This window comes from Gouania willdenowi, chromosome 5, assembly GCF_900634775.1.
Source record: "Gouania willdenowi chromosome 5, fGouWil2.1, whole genome shotgun sequence".
Classification (NCBI taxonomy): Eukaryota; Metazoa; Chordata; class Actinopteri; order Blenniiformes; family Gobiesocidae; genus Gouania; species Gouania willdenowi.
Genome location: NC_041048.1, coordinates 10,348,294 through 10,369,742, shown reverse-complemented (window position 1 = coordinate 10,369,742; position 21,449 = coordinate 10,348,294). Strand labels below are relative to the sequence as shown.

Below are 21,449 nucleotides of genomic sequence, written 5' to 3'. Positions count from 1 at the left end.
GTCGTATAACGTCAATGTTTAAATCTTAAATTAAATCTAAATATGAATGTGAAATATAAATGGTAAATCTAAATGTAAATATTAAATCTAAATGTCTTGGGTGAAACAAAATGTTGAGCTAATATGCAAATGAACTGAAGTACCAACATAAAAGCTAATTCCAGTGAATTTGCATATTAGCTAAATATCTAGTTTCACCCGTGACATTTAGATCTAACATTCAGGTTTACATTTAACATTTAATGATAAGATTTAAATTTAACATTTAGTTGTAACATTTAGCATTTAGTTGTAACATTTAGCATTTAGTTGTAACATTTACATTACATTTTCACAAGAAAAAATATATCATACAATTCACAAAAGTGACAAATGCGGTTTGTTGCTAAATGTTACAAAAAGTTGCAGTTTATTTTAACATGTGCAACTTTACAATTGGCGCCCCATAGCTTTCAGCGGCTTATATTTTTTCATAATTTGTGATTCCACAGTGATATCATCCATCTTAAAAAAAAAAAAGGAATCAAAAGATCAGGCATTTAATTTTTCATTTTATTTTTCCTAGCTTTCTTTAAAACAGCTTCTTTAATAAAAAAAAAAAAAAAAGCGATGTCATGCTCACTTCTGATTTAAAAAAAAAAAACCCATTAATGACACAGGTCATCATTAAAAAAAAACAAACCAAACACCAGAATGATACCAGTATTTACACAAGCCCATTAAATTACAATATAAATAGAAAATATTTACATCAGGAGCACAAACACTGAATAAAATTCTGCATTTTGAATTTAATGTCAAATAAGAAAAAAAAAAAAAAAGAAAAAAAAACTGTACATTTATACACATTCTCAAAATGCACACACAGTCTGGCAGGGCTTGGTGGTCGAATGCTGTTAGGTGTTTTTTAATACTTTTGGATGAGGACAATGATCACAGAAATATCGCATCCTCTCAGTAAAGGTCTCGATGGAAGATCATCTCTTGTTATAAACCCAACACAAACTGTCAGTGAACGAATGTCCAAAGGTCAGATCATGGATGTAAAATGTACAACACTGGAGCTGTTTTACAACTGTTGTACAAATCAAGCAAAAAGTCAAGTTTTCCCCTCTTTCTTAGACAAGCAGACACAAAAACGTATTCAATTACTGTCCTCTGCAAGTCCATTGAGACACAGGAAATCGGTGGATTTGCCTCCAGACGGAGAGGGGGTGGGGGCGGGGGTGGACGTTGGGAGGAATTCAAAGCCCCAGCTACTCATCTTGAAATGATGATGAAATGTCCTCTCGTGAGTAAAAAGAAAACAATCACAGAATGTAGATGTTGTTTCTCATCATGTCTACAGACTGGTCCTATAGTCCTGGCCTCAGCATAGTGTTTAGTAATGGGTTGTTAGGCTGTTTTCACATTGGCTTCCAGTCCTCAGCATTCAACACAGGTAAAAACAGGTGTTTCAACCAATTTAGACAAAATGTCAAAAATCTTTATCTTCTCAAATATATAAACCTACAATGCAGGAGCACTTACACACACTCACACTCAGTACTAAAACTTTTTTTTTCTCAAAAAACGGCAGATTGAGCAAGAAGTTCAAGAAACTATTAGAATCTGCAATTCATCAAGATTCTCCTTTCAACTTTTATTTTCTATGCTTGTCCATTTTGTCTGATGATTTGCTTCCAGTGTCAGTGGATCCCTGTGTGTCACTTCCTCCGCTTAGGTATATCTTGTCCACTTGTTTGATCGCCTCGTTTAGGTAGTTCTGCAGAGAAGTCATGGCGGCGCAGATGGCCGGCGAGCCGAAGCCGTGAGTGATGAGGCTGAAGTGTGTCAGGCAGCCTTGGATTGCTGGATCCAAGATGGGGGCAGGTCTTGTGCTACCTACGGCTGAGCGGTCCTGAGAGAGCAGGTCGGTGAACTCCTTGCAGATTTGCCTAAAAAGTGAGAACCCAGTAGTAAAAAAAAATGACTAACAAACTCCAGTTCAACAGTGAAGCTTAAAAAAGTAAAATCTCTGCATTGCGTCTAAGAATCCGACTCTGGAACATAGAGAAATGAACTTACTTGGCAGCAAGGAGCATATTCTTGCGAGCAGTGATATCATTGCGTTCCATATGTGGTCTGCCCAAGTATTCAGCGATAGCTTTTGCAGGAAATTCCGTCTCACACACATAACCAAAGTCACGGGCTAAATGTACAGCTTCACCTATAAGACACAACAAACATTCAGATTTAGAATGGCTTCAACAGCAACAAGAGCACTCGGAGAGCGCAAATCTCCGCCAAGCACCAAATATCTTCTTTGTCAGATATTGGCAGTTATCTGGGTCAATGAAAGACTTGTAAGAAAAATTGCAATGAAATTCATAATCCAGATCTGATCTGGAAGAACCATCCATCCATCATTTTCCAACCCGCTTGCTCCTTTTCAGAGTCACAGGAGTTTGCCGGTGCCTGTCCCAGATGTTGTTGGCGGTAAACCCTGGACAAGGCCAGTCCATCGTAGTAATTGAGGAACCAATCCAACATAACCAAGTCCAATTTCATAAAGATAGGTTAATTACGAAACGAGATATTCTTGAAATTTTGGTAATGATGAGAGATAGGGATTTTTTTTGATTTCACAAACTGATCCAGAATAGGCATAATTATCCAGATCTTCTCCATAATTTAATGGAATCTTCCTTGGCGTAAGGTCCAACTTTGGTCAAAATGTTGTCAAAATCCCTTATTCCCCTTTTGACCTAATCGTGCTAGAAGTCAAATAAATAACCAAAGGTGAAAGTATTTCCTATTTGGAGGAGGTTTTAAAGCTAGCTTTGTTATCGACCACAAATGACTAAAAGTAGCGCAATATTATTTCTGCGCAAAGATCTAAAGACTGATTTAAATTGAAAATGCATCAGGTTTAAGCATTGAACTAGCAATCACGTAGTGGATCTTATAAATACATAAATAAAGTGAGAAAAGCAAAGCTGCTAAACAGTTTTAAAATGAGCTGTGCAAAGAAAGCTCAAAGAAAGTAAGCACGAGTGAAAAAAATGTATTTCCCTCTTCAGGGTGGATTGACTCGCATGGTCATAATGGGCTTAAGTAGAAAAATGCTAGCAGAGTGAGCCTAAAGCACCAACAGCAATGCTTATTGATAGACATGCACATCACTTGGGGATGCAGGCAGATATTCAGAAGCACAAGCTTTAAGGTCAGCTGGCCCTTCTGGCAAAGCAGAACACAAGATAACTAGGCTTAATTCTGCTTTGAAGGTTTTTAAATAACACAAGCCTGCAGTCATTCTCCTGCACAAAATCATCTGCCCGTTTATAACAATTAGGCATGTCAAGAGCACGACAGAAAAAAATATCCAGCTTTAGCCAGCGGCAGGTAGGTGGAACCAGCGCAAAGCTGTGATCACTATGGCAAGTTGTTGCTGTGAAGCCATGCTTGGTGAAGATCTTGTATTTCTATGGTTTTAAGTCTGAACGTTTCAGCAGAAATACTTATTAGATTCAATTAATAGTTTGGTCACAAGGATGTTTTCTAAATCACTAAAGGCAAAAGCCAATGGCCGCCAATAGCAAGGGTTTAAGAAAAAGAATGCGTGTCAATGCAACCTCTTTGTATCAACAAGAACTTTCAAAAGGGCCGTTGTTGGCAAAATATCTTGGAACAATGTACCAAAGTTGAAAGACACATACTATGACGATGAGACCAACATTCCCACATTCTCTCACTGTTAGAGCCACATTCCAGTCTATGCAAACAGCAATTATAGCTGTAAGGGTGCTAGAAGCCTATGAGTGACAAGTCATACCTTCTACTAGTGAGGTAAGTAGAGTGACGTTGGCTGCCTTCCGCCTTCCTGCAGGCAGGTTGAGGCCGATTTTATCCAACTTCTCTCTCAAAGAACGACCTCCATTTTTTGACTTGGCTCTGCAGAGAGAAAACGAACCAGAGAATATTCAACCAAAACATGTATATACTATATATATGTGTGTTTTAGACAAAGATTCTTTACTCTGTAATCTTGCAAAAATATTTGAAGAGAGTAACTAAACCAAGAGGGCTTGGCTGACAGGCATCTAGGCTGAAAATTTAAAAAACAACCTACTCAATAGTCACTATACATCGCTATTCACAATTCTCTCAATCCAACCTACTCTATACAGATTGCAGAATTGACAGATGCCAGTTTTTAAAGGAGGGGCGGAGCCAACAGAGGTGGTTCGTGACGTAAGAAGCCACCAAAACATCCCAAATTCAACATTCTCGGCCAATACCAAAATATATGGTTGTAATAGCCAGGTTTAGGCAAGGCAAAGTTATTTGTAAAGCACATTTCATCGACAAGGCAATTCAATGTGCTTTACATGATTAAAAAATGCAACAGAAAACATTTAACAGTTTAAAAATCAATAAGAAGATTAAAATGATCAGTAAAAACAAAACATAGCCCATCGAGGGAAGTCACTCTTACATTTTTGCAACAAAATACGCCAAATTGAAATACTTGTCAAGAGTTTGACAAAAATCAATGAACACTACTTCATACCCAAATGCTTTTTCTTCAGCAGAAAAAAAGGGGTTTGTGGTTTAGTTACTCTTTAAGTTATAGTTAAACAGATAATAATCTTTTAAAGAAGGGCTTTTTCTCAGCCTATCTATAACATTTTAAGAAAAACGAATGAGCAATGAAATACCACCTTTTTCTGACCAAAAAAACACAAAATAAGTGAATGCTCAAAAAACATGGCGGGCAGTACACTCATACAGTCATTTGCAGAGGCAAAGGAACTGCCCACTTGGCACAGCCAAATCAGTTTTCTGCATGAGTGACATGGAAGCGCATGTTGGGTGAGAGAAGAAGCATCTTTAGGGAGGCATGTCTGTGAGAGTACCCCACCCCCTTATCCTTTTCTGCCTCAGATCCATCTACTAACGATTCCCATCCTCATGCCATATGACCTACTTAAATTTACATTTTTTTTAAAACTCTGCCTGTGTGAGTGAGTGCATGTCAGCATCAACACTGGCACATGGGAAGTGGCAAATGTACATTCACAAGCACAAAAACACCCCAGACAGGGCTGTTGAGTGTGCACTGTAACCCCACAGTCCCTCAACAGACTGCCACATAAACACAAGTGTAAAGGAGGCCAACTGTTCAGATAGCTAAGCTTATTCCAAACCCTTAAAACACTGAAATGCACACGCTAAGAGTTTTTGGATAGGAAATGACCGTGTTAATGTAACTCATCCCCAAAGGAAGCATGAAAATTAAATTGCAGACCACACAAAGAAATGTGACAATCATTGCATAAAATAAAAATAAAGAGGGGCTACAGCAGAAAAACAATGCTGTGTTAAAACAGCATTTCTAATGGAATGTGGGCCTTTATTCTGCAGCTCAATGGGGCTCATATGAAGTTTGAATTTTTTTTAATCATTATTAATATTATGATTATAATTTCGAGAGGTTTTTGTTGATGGGGGACAAGCAGCACAGTTTGATTTAGATTTAGTCATAATTTTGTATTAATAATAATAATAATAATAATAATAATAATAATAATAATAATAATAATAATAATAATAATTAATTAATTTTGTTTACATGCGCTTTTCAGGCCACCCAAGGACACTTTACAATTAAAAAAAGAATAATGCAAAACAGTGCAATACATTACCAAACAGAATAATACAAAGAGAAGAAAAAAAAACAATGTAGGAGAAATTGAATGATGGAATGATTTTTGACTAAAATGAAGTTGCATTTTAGTCAAAATTTGGTCATCAAGATCATTTCAGTCATAGTCAAATTAATGACATGAAAAACTTGAAGCTACTAAATTTGTTACAGATATAGTCGACTAAAATGTAAAAAACATAAAAGTTCATGGTTTGTTTCAATTCAAGATTCAATTACTATTTATCAACCTGATGTGGGATGGTAAACTTGTAAATACACAGACAGATTTGATGTGATCAATAAGAAAGACCGCATGAGGTCGGATTGGATTTCGTCCCATGTGACAAAAATAATAGTTTTGTTTTTATTACCGGTAGTTGAAAATATCCATTTATTTTTTATATAGTTTTCGTTCACATGTATTTTCTTAATTAGTCAAAGTCTCATTACTGACACTTGAAAAACATAGTAGATAAAAATTGACGAATTTTTTTTACTCAACATTGTATGCTATCGATGCAAATGTAATACAATATAAAATCCGAGGCTTGCTGGCAAATTGAATAAGTCTAAGCTCTGACCTGCGTAAAACACCCCCTAGGAGCGATGCGTTGAGGCACTCTGGAGATGACAAACGTCTCTGGACTTCTGCCACAGTGACCTTGTACTTGGATGTAGAGCTGAGCAGGGAAAGCCGACCAGGAACGGAGCAAAACACCTCAGTGGGGTTCGATATCATACCCAGCAGGGACTCTTTCTGAAAGGGAAGGCTCAGGTGGTTGCCTTTTGGTAGAGTAACAGGTCCTGGAAAGAAAAAGCAAAACAATGTGCAAGTTTACATCTGCTCTTTATATGCACACACACCCGTATACATATATATACACAAGATCTGTGTTTTCATCAAAGCAAAACTAAGCAAACCAGTGATTTCTGTACAAAGATGCAAGAAACGACTGCTGTGCCCCTTTTTTTTTTAATACAACATCAACTCTAGATGGCTAAACAACTATAAAGCCAACATGCCAAACAATAACAAACAGATCTCCACAAATACACATTTCCTGACATAATAACCACAGATACACATCAGTCCACGCTTTTGGCTTTAGATGTACCGAAGATTAGAAAAATGGAATTCAAAGGGTTGATATTTTAAAGCCACCTTAGGAAGCACTGACAGTCATGAGACAGAACAATACAGTACAGCACACTACAATACAAAAACAGCTACTGTATCTGTATCCTCACCAGCAAGAATGCCCCCCTGATAATAAGTCCTCTGTAAGCGATCAAGGTTCCTGCCACCTCGTAGTCCTAATACTGAGACAAAAAAAATCAGGAGTCACGTGAGTGCATTCTTTATTCCCCAGGGGACACAAGACTGGGAATGACATGCCTTTGTTTACAAGTGGAAACCCTAGATTGCTCGTGGCATGCCTTCGAGCATGGGAACCAAATAACTGAGCCATCGCTGAATGTTGCAACGAATGCAGACTGGTAGGTTTATTTTTTTTTTTTTGCCTGTAGGATTAGTGTAAATTGTCTTAAAAAACTATAGTAATTATCTCTGGTTTAGCTTGTAATATTTTTGGTAGAAAGCTAATGTTTAGATTGAATTGAATTGAATTGAGTTAATTTTGACATCAAATTTTCATTTAGTTTTAGTTTTTTGGCCAAATTGCAACTTAGTTTTAATCGAAATTGAGTCATCAGGTTTATTTCGGTTATATATCCTAGTTTTAGTCAACTAAATGACATTAGGATTTTAGTCGACTAAAATATAAAGCAGGGGTTCTCAGCTGGTCCCATCCTGGGACCCACATTTTGCCACAGTCATTAAATCGCTGCCCATTTTTTTTTTTTGTTTGTTTTTTTTTTTTTAGAATTGAACCAACAAAATTTAGTTTTTCCAAAAAAAGCTGTTGAAAAATACACATATATAATATTTTTTAAAACATAAATCTATATATTTTCCAGTGTAACATGCATTTCTCATCATGCCTGTCAAAAGAAAAGTATCTTTCAAAATAAAAGACAGGTCCAACATTAGAGACAATAAGTATTTTTTATAAGAGTTTTGATTGGATACCTTCAAAAAAATAAACTTAGATCTGATTGATTTTGTCTCATCCCATGTCATCATTATAGTTTAGTTTAACAAACAATTTGTCTTTAAAATACTCAATCTCATTTTCATCACTTAAAACAATAGAGTCCTCAACAAAATAACCACAGCTGAATTTGAAAAATCATACTTTTTTGTTTTATTCTCTTTTAATAAAAGACTTTGGCATTGGTCAGGGTGACCTTTTACTTCAAGTCTGTTTTAATAAAAACCTGATGGCAAATAGAGTTTCTCCATCAAAACAGTTCAAGTCTCAACAAATTACTAAACTGTCTCTCGCATGCAAGCCTCACGCCACACCCCACAAAAAAAGCGGGATCTGCAGAGCCAAACACAGCTTCGGGATCAGCTCATAATTTCCTGTTAACGTGAGCAGAAAAGGGCCAGTGCTTAACATCCCTATGATGATCCAAAGTGTGTCCCTTTCTCGAAAATGAACACTTTTGATGTGATACTGCTTCATTTTTATGCCATGTAAGACAAGTTTTGCAGAATTTGAGAAACAAAAACAAAAGAGAGTGAATGTTTTTTTTCACACTGGACATCACCGTCACCAATAGAATAGGCAGAGGATCACACTGAGGTTAGATAAGTGCATCTTAATGCCACAAGGATTACCTTTGCATGTACTGCGGGTGCAAACAGAGGAATCCTTCTTGTGCTGAGTGTCCTGACATGCCACTATACAAGTATAACATTTTCAAGTATGGGCGAGCAAAAAAAAAAAAAAACACAGTCATCACAGAAAGGTCTTTAGGGTAAGTTTCCAACCCTTTACTGTAATTACTGCATCTTTTGTTGTGTGCAGCCACATGTACCCAAGAAGCCTTTTTTTAAAAAAAACAAAACAAATCCTGTTTTAGTTTTCACTGTGACAGTCGAATCACAGTCACGGACACGACAAAACTCACCTTTTTTAATGACTGTTTGGTCCGCCATAATGATACTGTGGTCGTCAGAGTGCTAAAAAGGAAAAGGAGGCACATTATAATAAATCAGACATAATAATTAAGTTCATTTTGTCTTCTTTTTTGGATAGCATGTTAAGGTTTCATTCATTCAGACAATTTTCTTTCAGGAAATTTACTTTAATCTCCTTGCATGTTTCGACCGCCAACTGTCAGTCTTCCTCAGAGGCTTCTACTGATTGCCTCTGATGAAGGTAAGGAAACAAAGAAGATTTCCTGAAAAAAGTTTTTTTCTGAATAAACGAAAGCTTAACATAATAAATGTGACAGTTTACAGAGAATGTCTGCTTCGGGCTATTTTAAATGTAGTCGTTGCTAAAGCAAAAAGAAAATGATTTACATTTATCCAAAGCATTTTTCTTCTTTTTTTTCCTTTTGTTTGTTTTTTGGTCTGAAAGTTTAGGTAGTCTTTTTTGTCATTAGATTTAACAACTGACAGATGCTTTTTTTTGTTTTTAAAAACCATGCAACGACTGCAGCCAAAGACTTTATGCCTTCTGCACGGCTTTTCTTCTAAAGCACACGTGTCAAACTCATGATCCGGGGACCAAATCCAGCTCATTGGAGCATCCAATTCGGCCGGCGGGAGAAAGTAAAAATGACAGACAAAAACATGAATCATTGTGTAAATGAAACTTCTCAATATTTTTAGGTGCTCAATGTTTTCTCGGTGCTTTTATTGTATGATTCCAGTTATTTCTTAATGCTAAACTGTTAAAAAAAAAAAACCTCAAAATTCTTTCTTACTTCAATTTTCCTCAAATTATAACATACAATTTCCCTTAATTTAATAGAAATTGGTCACACTAGGAAATTTAAAGTGAAGATCGTGTTGCGAATGATAACTATCAACTATTTTATGTATACGTAGAAGTGCAAACATGGGCACAATAATGTTGAAATTACTCATGTGCCCGCATAGAATCTGTGGCCCACTTATGATCAAGCTGCTTCGTATTTGGCCCCTGAACTAAAATGAGTTTGACACCCCTGTTCAAAAGCCAATGTGTCACTCACACCAGGGCCCCATTGGGCTCAGTTTAAGTTTGAATGAACCAGAAAACCTGGACCCACATCATTGTTATGAATCTATTTGATGTGAAATTGGAAAATGAATCATTCTCATATAGTTATGTAGTTTTTAACTAAATGTGATGATGTGATGAAGATTTACCAGTATTCTTAATTCTATGTGTCTGTGTGTGGGTGGGTTTGTGTGATGATGTTGGGGTTTCTTGTGGATTGTTTGTGTGGGGTATATTTTTTATTGTATGTAAGGTTTTAATGATGTAAAGCACTTTGAATTATATTGTATACATGAAAAGCGCTCTATAATGAAAGTTTGATTTGGTATTGATGTAATATTGTGTCGGATATTTATTTTACAAGTTGGCCCACAAAAGGACTAGACCAGCCATTCTCAACTGGTGGGTTGGGACCCAAAAGTGGGTCGCGGACCTGTCATGGGTGGGTCGTGGACAGCGGGTCAAAAATGAGTAATTACTGCGTTTCTCTCATGTTGGACTTGACTTTTTTTTTTTCTTTTTTTGACAGGCATGCTGTGAAATGCATGTTGCACAGGAAAATATATAGATTTTAAACTTTTTTTTTTTTTTTATATATATATATATATATAATTTTATGTGTGGTTTTTAACAGCAATTTTTTTTTAAAAAACTACATTTGGTTGGTTGGAAGCGGATTTGTCCTCAGACTGTTCTTTAGGGCTTTTTTTAATATATGTATTTATTTTACTTTTATTATTATTATTATTATTATTATTATTATTATTATTATTATTATTATTATTTATTTATTTATTTTTATTTTATTTTATTTTATTTTATTCAATCATTGTATCCATCAAACACTTACTTGAACATCATCCAGTCCGTGTCCCAGGTCGTGCATCCCCATATTATCCCCAATAACAGAGTTCTCCAGGCTGTGACCGTGCGGGGCCAGAAGCTCCGGCCGGCGGAAGCCTTCCCTCCTCACCCCGGACGAGCCTCCCTCCAGCCCCAGGATCTGACTGGCCAGTCCGGCCCTTCCGTGTGCACCCAGTCCATCCTGGGCCTGTCGGCCCGGCCATGGCTGCTGCTGGTTGGACGACTGGGACTGGTGCATGGAGTTAATACTGAAAGGGTCGCTGAGGTGAGAGTACGGGTCACTGGACTGTTGGTAAGATATGGGCTGGTACGGAGGAGGGAAGTAGGGAGGCTGGAAGTCCGAACTGGCCGAGTGAGAGAGGGAGGGAGACGGGCTGTAGAGGTGCTGACTGACCGCAGGCAGGTGAGGCAGCCTGGGGTTCCCATTGCTGCTGCCATCGTGTCTTTCCTGGAGGATAAAAAAAAAATAGAGAATATTTAACACCCAGGAAAACGTGCTGTTGTTTACTCAACCTGTAGTTTATCCAAGCGCAAATAATTAATAATAATAGGACAGACAAGGCCTGCTTATTTTCAGTTGTTCCTAATTTACCCTTTTTAAAAAAATAAATAAAAATTAAAAAAAACAAATCTATATTTATAAATATTATGTATTCATATGGCTTTGTGGATGATTTTTTATTATTAGAATTATTTCTATAAATATTGTTATTAAACACCCTAACTTTTCTTCAACTACAGGGCAATTACAGCCTGTTGTAACGTTTGTTTTTTGTTGTTTTTAATCCGAGAAAAAACATTACAAATGATCTAAAAATGACATTCTAATGATTATAAATACTGAACCACAACTTTTATTTATTTTTTTGCTCGCTGTCCAATTTTAATGTGTAATCTTACCTCACAATCATCCTCATACTTGACGTTATCCGCTAATTTCCACAACATTCTGCTCGAGAGTAAGAAAAGAAAAAGAAAAAGAAAAAACCCGATCTTTAGTCTTGGTTGTTAGTCCACTTTAAGAAAAGCTGAGGATCTTCCCGGAGAACATGAATATCCTGCTTGTTCTCCAGCTGCTGCTCTGTAGAAAGTGAAGGACTGGGTTTGTTTCCACTCTCTGTACTGGGAGGGAAACTGGGAATCCTCGTGTCCGCCCGCTGAGCTCCACAGCTCGACTGTCAACGTGCAGAAGGGCGAAAACAGACTCCCTCTGACGGACAAAACTATAAACGCTCACTCTGCTCAGCGCTTGTATTTTATGCTGAAAAGCCTCCATAGAGGCGGATCTTTACCTGGTGACGTAACTAATAGGGCTATCGCTGATTGGCGGGGCGATGGTCCAATCACAACTCGGTCCGTCTGCAGGTTGTTTAGGTTTGGACTTGTTTTTAATTTATTATTATTTTTAATTAAAATTGCCCATAGGCTATCATCATTAAAACACCTGACATTTGGTTGTTTTGACAAGCTTTAGTTTATTTTCTATTGTGTTTCCTGAGTATTTGTATCTTTACAGTGATTCTATGATTAATTATTTCTTGAGGTTTAGAATTAACTCCCTGTTTCCCAAACTATATTGTGTCATGTACCCCTTAGCCTTTATTTTTGCTCGTTTTAGAATTTAAACTTCATCTTTTGGTGTATTTTAGAAAGAGTTGTGACACAAAATATTATTGATGGATGAGAAAAAAGTCTGTGAATGTAAAAAAATAAAATGCTGTTTCTGTATCCCTCTTCTGTATTTATTATTATTATTATTATTATTATTATTATTATTATTATTATTATTATTATTATTATTATTGTTGTGTTTTATCTGCACCATCCACCAACTCACTTTCCTTGTATTGTTAAAAATTCTACATTAACATTTTCTGATTCTGATTCTGAATACATATAAAATATATCAAATTACTGTACATTCCCTTCTTACGGGCTTTCACGATGCTATTTCTAAATACTTAGGTTGAAAACACCATGCAGATGTTTCCAGGGTTAGATTATCAAGATTTATTTATTTATTTTAAATACTAATAGGTTTACATATTAATATTATCAGGCCTAATAATAGACTATTATCTAACCAAATTTGACAAGAAAGGAAAAACTATTTGAGATTTAGTGAATATTAAGAACATCAGGATGGGAACAAAAGTCACAATATACAATTATAATGTATAAACGGGGAAAAAAGTAATCATGGTAAATAATAATAATAATTATTATTATTATTATTATGCTTATTCTTTGCATGCAGACCCCTGAGTTCATTACTCTTGACCTTAAAAGGAGCTTTGTATTTAGTATTAACTTAAAGTGTATACAGTTTGCACTTCTAAACGGTGTAAAACAGTTATTTAAAGTAAACCATCGCAGTTTATCGTTGGTGCTTCACAGTGGTGGTTTAATGGTTGGTTTCAAACCACAGAAAGCCTGGGGGGCTTAGCAGCATTATTCTTTCAGAAACCTGCAAAGCTCAAAGCAGATCCTCACACACAGGCCTTTATTCACCTCATTTGCATATACACACCGGGCACAGATTTGCACAGTTCAAACAAAGCTACTGTAATGCTTTGATATCATTTCATATTAGATAGTGGCTGCAGTGTTCTGCTTTAAATAATTGATCAGGTTAGAATTCAACATTAAGTGAACATTTACGATTTTTTTTTTTAATTTATTTTGCTTATTTCACAATGTATTAGTATTATATTGAACTTTATTTTGTTTAATTTGTGCTGTGGGACATCAGTCAGTGTCAGTGTCCGTCCATCTAAAGCTATTGGCGCATTTGAGGATTAATTTAACACTGCTGCTCTAGTCATGCTTTGTAAAACAGGTGCCTTATATTCATCTTAATATTTTAAATAACAATGTCACTCAACTATTACAAGTCCTATCATTAGTCAGACTAAGTGGGCTTTAGATAAATCCAGATGTTCTTTATAACTCTGGAATTTGATTTTTTTCTTTTCTTTCTTGTTTTCTGGGTTGCATTGATTTACGGCCTGCGGCCTGCGGGCCCACACGAGGTCCGATCTTCAACAGCAACGATAATCACAAATGAGTCATTAGTAATCCCTGTAAATAACAGTGGCTTAGTTTATTTTAATATATGATTTAAAACATGTGGTAGGTATGAATGGACCTTCAGCTTTGTTCTGAATGTAAACATTTTTTTTACGTTTTTATTTTTTGATTTGTTCCATAATAAAGAATAGTTTAATCTCAAAAATCTTAATAAAGAATAGTTTAATCTTTTTAATAGTGTGATCTTTATAATATATTGGATTGCTTGGGCCCTGGTGTAAAGTTTCAGGTTTGATGATAACGCATATACAATTACTTTATTTATATATGCTTTATGTCCAGTTCCATACTTTATAGCTTCAACTTCAATATCCTTCATTTGAAATTATTAAATGCATTTTATAACAAGGACACATTTATTTCCAAGCCCAGCCTTTTATTTCATTTTCATCCAGAATTTCTCCTTGCATCCTAAATCTCACCCCAAAAAAATGAAAGAGTGATTACGTTATAGTACAGGCCTAACTGAGATTAACCCCGCAGCGCAACATGTTTACCCCTAAAGAACAAACGCACAGCAGCAAAATAAAGCCCAGGTTACATCAGTGCAGATTGGAAAATAAAAATATAAATGCATCTCACCCTCCAGTCTATCCTCTCCAGCAGAGACATCTGCAAAGGATCCGAACGCCACAAACACTGAAGTGAAACCTTCAAATCTTTACGGACCTGATTCACCGGAGGGCCCTACAGTGCGCATGCGCTTTGCAGCGGAAAACACCTGAGCGTAACAACCCAAGAAGTGTTCTCTCATCATTGCTGTATAAAAACAAAAAGTCACTGGAAAATATAGCCCAAAGAAAACCTTAAGAAGCTCAATTATAATGATAATGTTTTTTTTTTGTTGTTTTTTTTTTAATTATTATTATTATTATTAGCCTATTATAACTTAGGTGAAAAATGTTGGCTGCATGCGCAGACTGGCAAAAAAAAAAAGAGAATTAACCTACATAAGCAAAAATCTTCTAATGATATGATGCAGTTTGTGAAAAAATAAAAAAAAAAAACAAAAACAAAACACAAGTGAGGCAACTGTTGAGCTAAGGAGGGGAAAAAAAGAAGAAGGTGTGGGCGGAATTTAAAGATGAGGTAAAACCACCCCTTCCCCCGAAAAAAAGCCACATGGCCTGAGGCAGGTCAGAAGAATTTGCTTTCAAAAGCCATTAAAAACACACAAAAAAAAAAAAACACGCACCTTCTGTTATCTGATCTTCATCCAAATTCATCTTCAACTAATGAACACATCAAAGCATGGTATGTGTGTGTGTATACCTGAGAACGTGATGCAGTGCAAAAGACAAAAGAAAATAAAAGCGAACACTTACTAAATGAAGTATTTTTACTCACAAAGACAACAAACTAAATACAAAATGGTGAATCGCTTTTTATTTATTTATTTAATTTAATTTAATTTTTTAAACAAAACTGTTAAAACATCAACATTAATTGTCACAATTGCAGCTTCAAAGTAGGCTGGAAATGTTTGTGCTGCCAAAGCGGGAAAATAAAAAATATAAACCTAAAAATGAAAATTTTTACTATAAACAAACTAAAAGCACAGGTGAAACCAAACACCATTGTTGTTCTAGAATGAAATATACCGTGGGTTTATTTAGATTTTTAACCATAGTCATTAGATGACTTGTATTATGTCTTGCATTTTTACGAATATTTAGCCGTGTCTGCTTATTTTCATGTAAAATAAAATTAAAAATTAAAAAATACTGCAATAAAGACGCCTCTGCAGCCATCTAGCGGGGAGTTCAGGCCAATTCCGTGAGGTTCAGAAGGAGACCAAAGAGAGCTGTGATGTGACCGCGCACGTAACGCTGCAATGATTGACAGCATCCTGGAATTTATGCCTTTATTATTCATTTAAAAAAAAAAAAAAAAAAAAAAAACCGTAACTTTAAAAAAAATAAAAAAGAATCAATCAAAAATAAATGTTTTGGATTGAAAATAGTGTTCAAAAAGTATTTGAGACCAAAATAATTGCATTTAAGAACTTTTTTCTTTGATTGAAAAGGTCGTTTTATTGATTTAATTTTTATTTATTTTTTATTGAAGTCATCTTTTTGTATTTGGGCCATATGTAGTACATTTGTGTTTTTATTATTCATTTAAAAATAAAACATTTCAATCAAAGAAAAAACATCAAACATTACTGACCAATGGGGGAAGCTCCGCCCACCTTTGAACGTCTGTGTCAAAACGTTCCAATTAAAAAAAAGAGCTTCAAAACGATCGTACAACACAAAACTCAGTGAGTGACTTTTTATTAATCAAATATGTATCATTGATGCACTTTTGAGTTTTGTGAGATTTGTTTTTGTTATTTCAGTTTGAAGTTATTTCTATCCATTTTGTATTTCTATTTATCTATCCATCCATCGGTTTTCTGACTAAATTTACAATATTATAAAACAAGCAATCCAGGAAAATCACTGTTTTTTACAAGAAACTCCCTTTGGTCACAAACATTGCTCTCTGCTGACATCTGTTGGTCGTTCTTTGTAGAGCGTTTTAAGGATTTAGATCTACTGGTCGTTTCTGACAGTACTTGGTGCTGTCAGAAGAACTCCTCTAGATTCTGCGCATGCAGCTTTCATTTTAGCCTGAGTTACCAAACATTGAGCTGTTCTGTAAAGCTGCATTTAATGACTAAATGAGTATCATAAAGCGCACTTAAGCACGTTATTATTTGACTTACAAGTCTAATCTGTGGAAGTCATTGGGCAGTGTTGCTAAAGATGAATAATTTAACAAAAATAACGTCCAAACCTGGGTGTTACACCGAGCAAAACAGTAGTGCTTATGTTCAAATAACTAATTATTTATTATAATAAAGACAACAATATCCCTCTTTAAGGCTTAGGGTAGTGTTTAGATACATCAGTCATATTTTTGTTGTCATTTTGTATATTTTTTTGTTTTTGTGCATTTTTAGTCATCTAGTCTAATGCAATCTTTGTACAATTTTTGTGTTTCTGTTCATGTTTCTATGTATGTTTTTTGTTGTTCATGTGTCTTTTAGATGTTGTTTTTTTTTTTTTTTTTTTACATTTTTGGTTTCATTTTGTACTCTCTTTTTTGTGTCTTTTTTTTTAAAGCCTTAACTCCATTTTTTGACAGTTTAAATTTTTTACTCACTTACTATTGCCTTACCTCCGTTTTGAGGCGTTTTACATTTTCCCCCTTTTTAAGCCTTACTATAGCCTTAACTCTATTTTTTTGGCGTTTGAAATGTGTTGCCCTTTTTTGCGGCTTACTATATAGAATTATCTCCGTTTTTTGGTGTTTGAAATGTTTTAGCTTGTTTTATGCCTTACTATAAACTTTTCTCCATTTTTGGCCATTGGTCTAAATTTGCCCGTTTTTATGCTTCACTATAGCCTTACCTCTGCTGTAAGGCGTTTCAAATAATCATCTCCAATTTGAGGCAATTGAAAAAAAAAATTCCCATTTTTAAGCCTTACTATAGCCATACCTCCGTTTTTAGGCGTTCAAAAAATTTTCAAAGGGCGAGAAAAATTCACCCATTTTTATGACTTTTTATAGCCATACCTCCATTTTGAGGCGATTTAAGTTTTTCGCCCAATTTTATGCCTTGCTATAGCCTTACCTCAGTTTTGAGACATTTGAATTTTTCTTTCCGTTTTACCTCTGTTTTTAGGCTTTTGAAATTTTTTTGCCTTTTGAAATTTTTTTGCTTACTCTAGCCTTATCACTGTTTTTGGCCGTTGGACTAATTTCACCCATTTTTATGCTTTACTTTAGCCTCATCTCCATTTTGAGGCGTTTGAATTTTTTTCACCGTTTTTATGCCTTACTATATCCTTACCTTTGTTTTGAGGGATTCAAAATTTTTTCACCATGTTTATGCCTTACTTTTACCTTATATCCATTTTTCTGACTTACTATAGCCTTACCTCCGTTTTGAGGCGTTTGAAATATTTTGCTCATTTTTATGACTTACTTTAGCCTTACTTCCGTTTTGAGGCTTTTGAAAATTTTTTGCCCATTTTTGTGACTTACTATAGCGTTACTTGCGATTTGAGGCGTTTGAAAATTTTTTGCGATTTTTATGCCTTACTATAGCATTACATACGTTTTGAGGCGTTTGAAAATTTTTCGCCCCTTTTTATGCCTTACTATAGCCTTTCCTCCGTTTTGAGGCATTTGAAATTTTTTCAAAAAAATTCCAAAAAAAAAAATTGAGTTAGGACCATCATTAGACCCTAAAAACTACTGCAAATATAATGCACATACTTAAACTGGGCTAAAAAGGCTATAAGGCACAAAAAATGACAAAAAACAAAAATCACCCAAAATAAAAAGTAAGGCTATAGCAAGGCATTTTTTTCAAAAAAATTCCCAAAAAAAAAATTGAGTTAGGACCATCATTAGACCCTAAAAACTACTGCAAATATAATGCACATACTTAAACTGGGCTAAAAAGGCTATAAGGCACAAAAAAAGACAAAAAACAAAAATCACCCAAAATAAAAAGTAAGGCTATAGCAAGGCATTTTTTTCAAAAAAATTCCAAAAAAAAAAATTGAGTTAGGACCATCATTAGACCCTAAAAACTACTGCAAATATAATGCACATACTTAAACTGGGCTAAAAAGGCTATAAGGCACAAAAAATGACAAAAAACAAAAATCACCCAAAATAAAAAGTAAGGCTATAGCAAGGCATTTTTTTCAAAAAAATTCCAAAAAAAAAATTGAGTTAGGACCATCATTAGACCCTAAAAACTACTGCAAATATAATGCACATACTTAAACTGGGCTAAAAAGGCTATAAGGCACAAAAAATGACAAAAAACAAAAATCACCCAAAATAAAAAGTAAGGCTATAGCAAGGCATTTTTTTCAAAAAAATTCCAAAAAAAAAAATTGAGTTAGGACCATCATTAGACCCTAAAAACTACTGCAAATATAATGCACATACTTAAACTGGGCTAAAAAGGCTATAAGGCACAAAAAATGACAAAAAACAAAAATCACCCAAAATAAAAAGTAAGGCTATAGCAAGGCATTTTTTTCAAAAAAATTCCAAAAAAAAAAATTGAGTTAGGACCATCATTAGACCCTAAAAACTACTGCAAATATAATGCACATACTTAAACTGGGCTAAAAAGGCTATAAGGCACAAAAAATGACAAAAAACAAAAATCACCCAAAATAAAAAGTAAGGCTATAGCAAGGCATTTTTTTCAAAAAAATTCCAAAAAAAAAAATTGAGTTAGGACCATCATTAGACCCTAAAAACTACTGCAAATATAATGCACATACTTAAACTGGGCTAAAAAGGCTATAAGGCACAAAAAATGACAAAAAACAAAAATCACCCAAAATAAAAAGTAAGGCTATAGCAAGGCATTTTTTTCAAAAAAATTCCAAAAAAAAAAATTGAGTTAGGACCATCATTAGACCCTAAAAACTACTGCAAATATAATGCACATACTTAAACTGGGCTAAAAAGGCTATAAGGCACAAAAAATGACAAAAAACAAAAATCACCCAAAATAAAAAGTAAGGCTATAGCAAGGCATTTTTTTCAAAAAAATTCCAAAAAAAAAAATTGAGTTAGGACCATCATTAGACCCTAAAAACTACTGCAAATATAATGCACATACTTAAACTGGGCTAAAAAGGCTATAAGGCACAAAAAATGACAAAAAACAAAAATCACCCAAAATAAAAAGTAAGGCTATAGCAAGGCATTTTTTTCAAAAAAATTCCAAAAAAAAAAATTGAGTTAGGACCATCATTAGACCCTAAAAACTACTGCAAATATAATGCACATACTTAAACTGGGCTAAAAAGGCTATAAGGCACAAAAAATGACAAAAAACAAAAATCACCCAAAATAAAAAGTAAGGCTATAGCAAGGCATTTTTTTCAAAAAAATTCCAAAAAAAAAAATTGAGTTAGGACCATCATTAGACCCTAAAAACTACTGCAAATATAATGCACATACTTAAACTGGGCTAAAAAGGCTATAAGGCACAAAAAATGACAAAAAACAAAAATCACCCAAAATAAAAAGTAAGGCTATAGCAAGGCATTTTTTTCAAAAAAATTCCAAAAAAAAAAATTGAGTTAGGACCATCATTAGACCCTAAAAACTACTGCAAATATAATGCACATACTTAAACTGGGCTAAAAAGGCTATAAGGCACAAAAAATGACAAAAAACAAAAATCACCCAAAATAAAAAGTAAGGCTATAGCAAGGCATTTTTTTCAAAAAAATTCCAAAAAAAAAAATTGAGTTAGGACCATCATTAGACCCTAAAAACTACTGCAAATATAATGCACATACTTAAACTGGGCTAAAAAGGCTATAAGGCACAAAAAAAGACAAAAAACAAAAATCACCCAAAATAAAAAGTAAGGCTATAGCAAGGCATTTTTTTCAAAAAAATTCCAAAAAAAAAAATTGAGTTAGGACCATCATTAGACCCTAAAAACTACTGCAAATATAATGCACATACTTAAACTGGGCTAAAAAGGCTATAAGGCACAAAAAATGACAAAAAACAAAAATCACCCAAAATAAAAAGTAAGGCTATAGCAAGGCATTTTTTTCAAAAAAATTCCAAAAAAAAAAATTGAGTTAGGACCATCATTAGACCCTAAAAACTACTGCAAATATAATGCACATACTTAAACTGGGCTAAAAAGGCTATAAGGCACAAAAAATGACAAAAAACAAAAATCACCCAAAATAAAAAGTAAGGCTATAGCAAGGCATTTTTTTCAAAAAAATTCCAAAAAAAAAAATTGAGTTAGGACCATCATTAGACCCTAAAAACTACTGCAAATATAATGCACATACTTAAACTGGGCTAAAAAGGCTATAAGGCACAAAAAATGACAAAAAACAAAAATCACCCAAAATAAAAAGTAAGGCTATAGCAAGGCATTTTTTTCAAAAAAATTCCAAAAAAAAAAATTGAGTTAGGACCATCATTAGACCCTAAAAACTACTGCAAATATAATGCACATACTTAAACTGGGCTAAAAAGGCTATAAGGCACAAAAAATGACAAAAAACAAAAATCACCCAAAATAAAAAGTAAGGCTATAGCAAGGCATTTTTTTCAAAAAAATTCCAAAAAAAAAAATTGAGTTAGGACCATCATTAGACCCTAAAAACTACTGCAAATATAATGCACATACTTAAACTGGGCTAAAAAGGCTATAAGGCACAAAAAATGACAAAAAACAAAAATCACCCAAAATAAAAAGTAAGGCTATAGCAAGGCATTTTTTTCAAAAAAATTCCAAAAAAAAAAATTGAGTTAGGACCATCATTAGACCCTAAAAACTACTGCAAATATAATGCACATACTTAAACTGGGCTAAAAAGGCTATAAGGCACAAAAAATGACAAAAAACAAAAATCACCCAAAATAAAAAGTAAGGCTATAGCAAGGCATTTTTTTCAAAAAAATTCCAAAAAAAAAAATTGAGTTAGGACCATCATTAGACCCTAAAAACTACTGCAAATATAATGCACATACTTAAACTGGGCTAAAAAGGCTATAAGGCACAAAAAATGACAAAAAACAAAAATCACCCAAAATAAAAAGTAAGGCTATAGCAAGGCATTTTTTTCAAAAAAATTCCAAAAAAAAAAATTGAGTTAGGACCATCATTAGACCCTAAAAACTAC

The 21,449-nt window shown here is 34.3% G+C and overlaps 2 protein-coding genes across 5 annotated transcripts in view; one reads left to right on the top strand and one right to left on the bottom strand.

The window, feature by feature from the left end:
• Window positions 1-636: 636 nt before the first annotated feature.
• On the bottom strand, window positions 637-14,448 carry tfap2c (transcription factor AP-2 gamma (activating enhancer binding protein 2 gamma)). Of its 4 annotated transcripts, none has more exons than XM_028447131.1 (8): window positions 14,344-14,448; window positions 10,658-11,119; window positions 8,726-8,777; window positions 6,938-7,009; window positions 6,271-6,493; window positions 3,815-3,933; window positions 2,068-2,209; window positions 637-1,937 (listed from the first exon to the last, which is right to left on the bottom strand). In XM_028447131.1, the coding sequence occupies exons 1-8, from the start codon at window positions 14,371-14,373 to the stop codon at window positions 1,643-1,645; spliced, it is 1,395 nt and encodes a 464-aa protein (XP_028302932.1). In that variant the 5' UTR covers window positions 14,374-14,448; the 3' UTR covers window positions 637-1,642. The 4 variants fall into 4 exon arrangements, with proteins under 4 accessions (XP_028302932.1, XP_028302934.1, XP_028302931.1 ...); XM_028447130.1 differs by lacking the exon at window positions 14,344-14,448 and adding an exon at window positions 11,572-11,908 and having other exon boundaries at window positions 638-1,937; XM_028447133.1 differs by lacking the exon at window positions 6,938-7,009.
• A 1,520-nt stretch (window positions 14,449-15,968) lies between these two features.
• The window catches only part of gcnt7 (glucosaminyl (N-acetyl) transferase family member 7), a 46,491-nt gene continuing 41,010 nt past the window's right edge, over window positions 15,969-21,449 (top strand). The window contains exon 1 of the mRNA XM_028447720.1: window positions 15,969-16,024. The gene's annotated coding sequence lies outside the window, so the exon portion shown is untranslated. The remainder of the gene's footprint in view (window positions 16,025-21,449) is intronic.

Coding starts and splice junctions, on each gene's coding strand:
- tfap2c (XM_028447130.1), bottom strand. CDS start 11,619: ATGTTGTGGAAATTAGCGGATAACGTCAAGTATGAGGATGATTGTGAG. Junction 8,778..10,657: donor ACGGACTGGATGATGTTCAA/GTAAGTGTTTGA, acceptor TTTCCTTTTTAG/CACTCTGACGACCACAGTAT. Junction 1,938..2,067: donor AATATGCTCCTTGCTGCCAA/GTAAGTTCATTT, acceptor CTCACTTTTTAG/GCAAATCTGCAAGGAGTTCA.